The 8,181-nt window shown below is 36.3% G+C and overlaps 1 protein-coding gene across 1 annotated transcript in view; it reads right to left on the bottom strand.

The window, feature by feature from the left end:
- Nucleotides 1-482: 482 nt before the first annotated feature.
- Nucleotides 483-8,181, bottom strand: part of LOC142348708 (uncharacterized) — a 79,769-nt gene continuing 72,070 nt past the window's right edge. The window contains exon 7 of the mRNA XM_075400198.1: nucleotides 483-628. Within this exon, the coding sequence (XP_075256313.1) occupies nucleotides 483-628 (146 nt within the window). The remainder of the gene's footprint in view (nucleotides 629-8,181) is intronic.

Raw genomic sequence — 8,181 nt, forward strand, 5'->3', positions numbered from 1 at the left:
GAAGTTCAAGTTTTCTGTGCTTCTACTCCAGTGCACACACCTTGTTGCCAGGATTTCGAAGAGTTTTTGCCAATCGTACCTGATCTGTCGGATGATGATTCCTCATCTCCTGCTTGCTCTGAAAGTTCTGATGAACTCTGTAAAGATAGCAAAATTTCTGCTGCCTCCTTCTCAAATCGCATTCTAGAGCTCAATTCAGCATACAGATTTTCTGACCGTGCTCTTCGTGACATTATCAAATTGTTTCAAGACGCGTTACCCCATTGCAATAATGTGCCTTCTTTCCATCAAATACAAAATATTGCTAATCAGTACTCCGACGAAATTTAAAAAATTGATTTTCCGGAAGGGGTAGCGTTCTATTTTGATATTAAGAGTCAACTGGAACATGTTTTAAATCAAAATATTGACACTTTGCGACGCATGGATAATTGGAACCCCTGTGATGATATCGGGTTGCCAAACTGTGCTGGAAAGGTAATTCATCTTATTCTCAATGCCGATGGAGTTTCGCCGTTCAAATCGAGTAAATTTGAGTTGTATCCAATCTGGCTCATGGTTGCGAACTTCCCTGCTTCGAGGCGTGTTAAATTCAAGAATATGATGCTTGGCGCGTTATACGGAGGATCTAAGAAACCCTGTTATCAAACATTTTTTAAATCTTTTTGTGAGGACAAGAAACATCTTGAGAGGGGCTGCGATTTGACAATTGGAAATCGAGATGTCAAGGTAATCTTCAGTTTTTTTTTACTTCATCAAGTTCTTACAAAATAATTCTTATAAATTAATTCTTATATTATAGTTCTTACAAGGTTCTTATCGAGTAATTACAGTATTTTTTGCATGAGACCCTTTTTCAATGTTTTGTTTTTTGATAGGTAAAAGTTCGAATTGCTTTCTTGGTCCTGGACATGATTGCTAAGGCTGGGATCTTGAATCACAGTCAATTCAATGGAAAGTTCGGCTGTCAGCGATGTCTTGTTTTTGGTGAAACTGCTGAGACCAAAAAAGTGTGGGTTTACCGATTTTCATCAGTAGCTGGTCAAAGGACTGTGTCCAGTCGTCAAAGAAACCTAAAACTTACTGAAATTCTTGGTGGACCAATCATGGGGATCAAAGGTTGTTTCATTTTTTTCTTCGCACTTTACAATTTTGAAAACCTATGAACACCCATTTGTTTAGGAAAATCTTGCCTTGAAGATGTAGCAAAACTGCCAGACTGCATTCCCTTCGACTATATGCATCAGGTTTTACTGGGCGTTGTACGTACCTTGCTGCACAATATATGTAAAAGTGTTATATCAGCCGGTGCTATATCGACCATCAGTGATCGTTTGACAAAACTTCGCCTACCCTCACAAGAATTCTCGAGACAACTGAGAAGCCTCCACAGATTGAAAATGTGGAAAGCGTCAGAATTTAAATCGTTTCTTTTTTACGGCTTTGTTACCTTCGCTGGTTACCTACATCCGAATTTGTTAGCACATTTTTTTTGTCTTTCAACGGCAATCCGTTTACTACTTGAGGAACCAAACGATAGCGAGAAGCGTCAGTTAGCCGCAAAAAAGCTAAAGACATTCAGAAAAACTTTACCCCACTTCTATGGTGAATGCTCGGAAACGTTCAACATGCACTCGTTGTCGCACCTGTCTGACGATGTTAGTTCTCAAATGTTTTCTTGAAAATCTGTTTTTTTCCCTTGGTAGTTGAAAGATACCTCTAAGTTAAGTCCCCTAAAAAGGCCTTTTTGACGTGACTAATTGTATTGTAGGGTGCCAATTGCGGAACCTACCTTAATTATAATACTGGTCTTTTTTGCCGCCTCTAATAAAGATTTGGTAGCCTTGTGTTTTTTAGGTTGCAAAGTTCGGCTCTCTCGCTGCTCGTCTTTTGCCTTTGAATCGGCCCATCACAATTTAATAAAGAAATGCTCTAAGTCAGTCTCACCCCTGCAACTGACAGAAACTGTTTCAAAGCGGTTTTGCGGGATTTCTTTCGAGCGCGGATTGCCAAAATAGTCACAAATGACTTGACTTTTTCCACATTAACTCTGAAGAATCACAAATCTGTGCAGACTCTTCAACCCGGACATCCTTTGTTTCAATCGGACAAGTGCATGATTAAAACAGCGAAAAATTTTGTATTGAAAAATTCAAATTATCATTGCCATGATGATGCTTGTCCTCTGAGACAAACAGGTTGTTGCAATCATTTTGTGAAATACTCCGATGGGCACCAAGTGAAGTTTGGACTGCTTACAAGTATGCATTTCGATCTATCAGAAACAAATGCTGTTCTTTCTGTGCTCGAATTTTCTTTCAAGCCCCTTGATTTTACGCTGCAGGTTACTAATGACGATGTAAGAAAAGTTTTAAGCAGTTTGAAGGAAGTTTGTCCATTGGGATACATTGTGCACTTAACCGGAGAACTTGACCATAATTATGTCAAACTCAGTCAGTTGTTGAACCCTTGCGTTGTCTACAAACAAAATAATGACGTATATTTTTTCAATATCTGTCAAGTAATTGAACATAATTGATGATGTATACCTTTTGATTGTATAACTTTCTTTTATATTGATTGGAGTTTGGAGAGTTATGTCTACCCCAAATTTTAGCCTCTTTGTGAATTTCTCTTTAAGTTGTCTTTTTTCGGCCCTCTGACGTTCGGGACCAGTTAGGTATCACTCTTAGACGTGATCGTTTGAAAAAAGAACCAGATTTTCAGTATTCTTGGGTCCAGTAGCAGATAACTTTTCTTTGTCTCAAAAAAAAGTTCTGTAAAAAGTTTTCAATTTTTCGTGTTTGTGTAGATGTTAGATTTTTTCATTTTTTCCGTGATTTTTGTACTTCCCTAGTCTGTAGTTTTAATGACAATGGCAAATTGTTTGAAAATTCTATTGGAATGTATAAATTCCAAAAAAAGTTTCGAATGTTCAAGAGAAAATTGTTTTTTGAAAAGTTTCAAGCTCGATTCTACTTTTTTAGATATCTAGAGAAAAATAAGCGTATATCTGATTATTAATTGGTATAATCTGCGTTCACAATGTATACCAGGAGGGCCGTTTTGTTATAAAAGAGGATTGTTCCTTTTTTTGTGATATCGTAGTTTGGCGAGTTAAGTCTACTTTTTCTTCCAAATTATAGCCTCTTTTTTGTGAATTTCTATTTAAGTTGTCTTTTTCGGCCCTCTGACGTTCGGAACCAGTTAGCTATCACTAGTAAGTGTCTTTTTGTCCAAGTAGAACCAGATTTTTGGTATACTTGGGTCTTGTAGCAGATAACTTTTCTTTGGGTCTCAAAAAAAAATCTGTAAGAAGTCTTCAATTTTTCGAGGTGTTCTAGATGAGTTTTTTTTCATTTTTCCGAGATTTTTATACCTTTCTGGTCTGTACCATTAATAAAAATAGCAAATTGCTTAAAAATTCTATCGGAATGTAAAAATTCCAAGAAAGATTGAATTTTCAAGAGAAAATCTGTATTTGAAAAGTTTCAAGCTAGATTCAACTTTTTTTTAGACATCTAGGGAAAAATAAGCTTATATTTGACTATTAATTGGTCTATCCTGCATTGACAAAGTATACCAGGACGGCCGTTCTGTTATAAAAGAGGATTGTTTCTTTTTTTTCGTGATATCGTAGTTTGGAGAGTTAGGTGTTTTTTTCTTCCAAATTCCAGCCTCTTTTTTTTGAATTTCTCTTTAAGTTGTCTTTTTAGCGGCCCTATGACGTTCGGGACCAGTTAGTTATAACTATTAGACGTCTTTGTTTCCAAAAAGAACCAGATTTTTGGGATATTGGGTCTTGTAGCAGATAACTTTTCTTTGGGTCTCAAAAAAAATCTGTAAAAAGTCTTCAATTTTTCGAGGTGTTGTAGATGTAAGATTTTTCCTTTTTTCCGGTATTTTTATACTTCCCTGGCTTGTACTATTGGTACCAGTAGCAAATTGTTTAAGAACTCTCTCAGAATGTGGAAATTCAAAAATTTGGCATTTTCAAGAGAAAATCGATTTTTGAAAAATTTTGTGTTCGATTCTAATTTTTTTAAGATACTTAGAGAACAATAAGCTGATATATGACTGTTAAACGGTATTACCGGCGTTTTTGAAATTTTGAAATTTACCGACGAACATTTTTGTTATAAAAAGATGTTTTTATGGGACTTTAGTGGGGGCCTTCCCGATGGCGGTCCTGTATAAGGTGTGTACTATGTACATACCGAGCTAGCACCCTCTTAAAAATTTAACTATACTGGAAAAAGTAGGCTCAATTGTTGGTTGATAAACTAACAGGAGCTGAATTTTCCGACAATTCTTGATAATTCTTGATAATTCTTGATAAATCTTGATAAATCGTGCTTAATCATATGAATTCGTGCTAAATCTTGTTTGAAGGTGCTTTTTAATTTTTACGACTTGGTATCTCTTGCCATGTCATGGTTAGTCTTTCTTGGAAATCTAGCCAAGATCTTGTTTCTTGATAGCCATGCAAAGATCATACAAGTTCGTACATATCTTGATATTATCTTGCCATGTAACATGGCAAGATCTTGGTAAGATTTTCCAAGATTAAGTATGTTTCTTATCAAGGCTATCAAGTTTCATTTCACTGGGTACGCTCATTACTTGGGAAATAACTATTTCCCAAGCATGTATGACATAGTATGATTACTAAGAATCATATATGAACTAGTATGAAATCAAAGAGAGTTGTATAATCGGTGACCCTGGTACTCGCACTTATTAATTAATTTAACTTTCTCTCAATACGATCAATCCGTCATGACTATCTGCGAACGCAAAATTGACATCAACGCTAAAACGAGTCACAAACTTGTTCGTCTAATAATTTTTACAATTTTTTTGCGAAAAATGTCAGTGATCTCTCTAGCAACAAAGTTATATTGCGGCTTATTTTTGAAGAGTCAGATGCCAAAAAAGTTTTCAGATGTGATACACGTCTCAGCTGATTGTCTTTTAATCAGCGAGCAGTGAAGATTTATCATCTGCAGAAACCTGTCTGCACTTTACAGAATTTACACCCTAGCACCTCAAACCGAATCTCCTAGTCGGTTTTTGTTTAGATTTCAATTCGTTTTTTAGTCTTTTAGTCTTTAGTCCGTAAATCAAATCTCATCATTAACACAAAAGCCATTTGTTAATTTCCGGTTTCTACCCAGTTTGCAATGTTTCTTATCGTGCTTCTCTTTACTTCCTACTGCATATGCTGTTACAACGAGGAAATTTGTATCACTGATTCAAGCGTTGTCACCCATTTTCAATGCGAAAAACAGCAGAGTAAAATGGAATGTAATGGCATATAACATTGTAACATAAAACATCCCGAATTGACCTCTGCCAAAAAAGTAATTCATTTTTACTATGAAGATTTTTTACTATGAAATTACGCAACTTCCATTCGACATATCGAGTTGTCAATGAACTAAAGTTAGACCACTAGGCTACAGAAAGAAACCAATAATAACGTTCGTTAGTGGATCTGGTGTCCGAACTCATTTCCTTTTCAAAAAAAATCATTACTGAGAATTGAAACTATAAAAATTTTATTGAACTTTCTTTTTGTAATGCATTTATAAGCCAATTTACTATAAATAAATTCCGTCTGTAATTTATTCAGCATATTAACAGAGAAAAAGAGCAACTTGGGAGGAAATTGGCCTTTGAATTTGAGACTGTACTTGTTTGGCAGTCTATAAGACTGAAACACGACTGCAGTTGTTTGGCCTGAGACACAACCGAGATTGTCGCCAACGCGAGGTGTTGTTTGACTCAGTTGACTGTGGACTTCGAGCCTCTTTACTTAATGTTCTAACTTCTCCAGGCGTTAGATTAAGCTCGGGAGACATTTCATGACCGAACTGAGGTTACCCGGGATTCTAACGTCCTCCACTAATTTATCGTCAACGTTTTTTGAGCTTATCAATTATTGGGTCTAATCTTAAGATTAACAGTGAAAAAGCACGGAAAAGTTTTCGCCAATAGCTGCATTAAATCAAGCTGATTCTTGTTATTCAGTTCAGTCATTTGGAGCTTGTGAAGTACGCTCTGTGGACCCTAACTTTTTCCTTTGAGACCTTGATTTAGTGTATGTGTTTAAAAGCAACTGAGTTGCTGTTCCTTTCCGTGTAAATTGGAATCCTTTGTACACACGACACTTCAGCTCTGAATCATTAATAATTACATTCTGCTTTTTCGGCAGACCCTTTTTCTGATCAGGTCACTTTTTAGAAAATAAAGAACAAGTTCCAGAATGAGCCATATGCTCATGCATTAGTAATTCTCAGCAACTACTTCACCCAAGTTTACCCCGACTGAATTTCGGTAGCACGTGAAGGGTTCTTGATGATTGTTAGTAATTACCTCCTGGCTTTTATCTGTTCACGCGTAATTGCTGTCTAGCATTAATCTGCCTAGCCTTTATCTTGAAGCGCTTTATATGAACTTGAAGCTTCTTCATGTTTCATAATAATAAAAGGGCAGCCGGGTCTAGGAAATAAACCCCCCCCCCCCCCCCCCCAGAAATATCAATTTTAAGCAACCATTTGAGATTTTTGAAAAAAAATTGTGAAACAATTCTGATTCTATACTGTAATTGATACAAACACCAGAATGTACAGTGGAAGAGCAGGCTGTCATTATTGCTTCACAGAGGACAAGGAAACAGTTACTGCTCACACTGTGATGAGATAGTTCAAAAAGCTTTTCGATCTCAATGCCATCAGTCTGTCAAGTAAAAAGAAACTCAATTACACTTGGATTTTCCTGATTCATTGCTGTTTGTAATTTGCTGTCATCTTTCAGCACTGGAATGCTCTCAAACCAAAGTACCAATAAAATAGAACTTTGTCAAACGTCCTATCATATATTTTATTAGCTAAGCTACTGGGGGTCACAATCCAGTAGAAAACCAGGGCTGGCAATTTTTACAGTTATGCTGGAAAAATCTCCGAAAAGAACTCTATTAGGAGATTGTGAGAATTTTTTCACCCTACTTCAGCTATTTCACCCTACTTCAGCTATTTCACCCTACTTCAGCTATTTCACCCTACTTGAGCTATTTCTTGCCGGAATGATTGCCTTTGATCAGATACTCAGGCGTTAGCAACTTCCTAAGATAAGATCGTCATGGACTCACCACGCGGCTCTGATTAGACTATTGTGTGTTTCAGACCTCATCTGACGGGTCTATCATACGTTCAAAACCTAATCTTGTTTTGGTTGAAAAAGTGTGACACCGAACCTCTCCCGATGAAAAAGACAATGCTGCATCGTTTTTGTGTTTGAAAAAGGGCTACATAGATTTTTTTGCTTGCGTTTTAAAGCGACAGCGACAATGCCAGTGACCAAAACAAGCATACCGAATCACTTACGTTAAAGAAACAACAACACCAAATCATTCTTGCAGTTAAAAGACCTGATGACACCAAATTTGACGTTAATAAATTACGAGAACGAATATTCTTTGTGAAGGATATTGATCGAAGACTTGAATTCCTATTTCCTATATTTTTGTTCCGACCCACTTGTGGGGGGGGGGGGGAGGGACTGTATACTCAAATGTGTTTTTGGTTCAGTTAAAATTGGCCGATTGATACATTTATCGAAGAGAGTTGAGACCGGTAAAGGGAGTTTGTTAAAAGGAGTTTATCTGGGTTAAAAATTTTGTGAATAGTAGACAAAAAATTCCGTTGTTTTATTAACAATTTCCGAGTTTTTTAACCAAATTTTTGCTACAATTGGCTACAATTTACAACAACAATGCTATTTAAATTACTTTTAATGTTAAGAGGGGCTTGCCGATGGGTTTTATCTGAGTCTATTGATTACTATATTTGCAAAATTTAGGAATTTTTTTGAAACAAAAAATGGCTCAAAATACGCTTTTCATCCCATTTTGTTTAATTATGCAAGACATATTGACATAAAGTCCGCTATCGCAATCCTTGAAAACTCCGAATAAATATAGTAGTGTTTTTGCGTCCCATTGGGACCTTATGGAGTTCAAAATTTGCGGGTTTAAAATTTTCCTAATAAAATTTTTCTAATATGGAAGAAAGGAAAACTTTAATCGGACGAGCAATAAATCGAGGCTAGGTTTGAAATCGTCTTGGTTTCATGGGGTCAATTGTTATTTGGATATTATTGGGGCGCGGTCTTCTTTAA

The sequence above is a fragment of the Convolutriloba macropyga genome, chromosome 1, assembly GCF_964194025.1.
Source record: "Convolutriloba macropyga chromosome 1, txConMacr16.3, whole genome shotgun sequence".
In the NCBI taxonomy this organism is placed as follows: Eukaryota; Metazoa; Xenacoelomorpha; order Acoela; family Convolutidae; genus Convolutriloba; species Convolutriloba macropyga.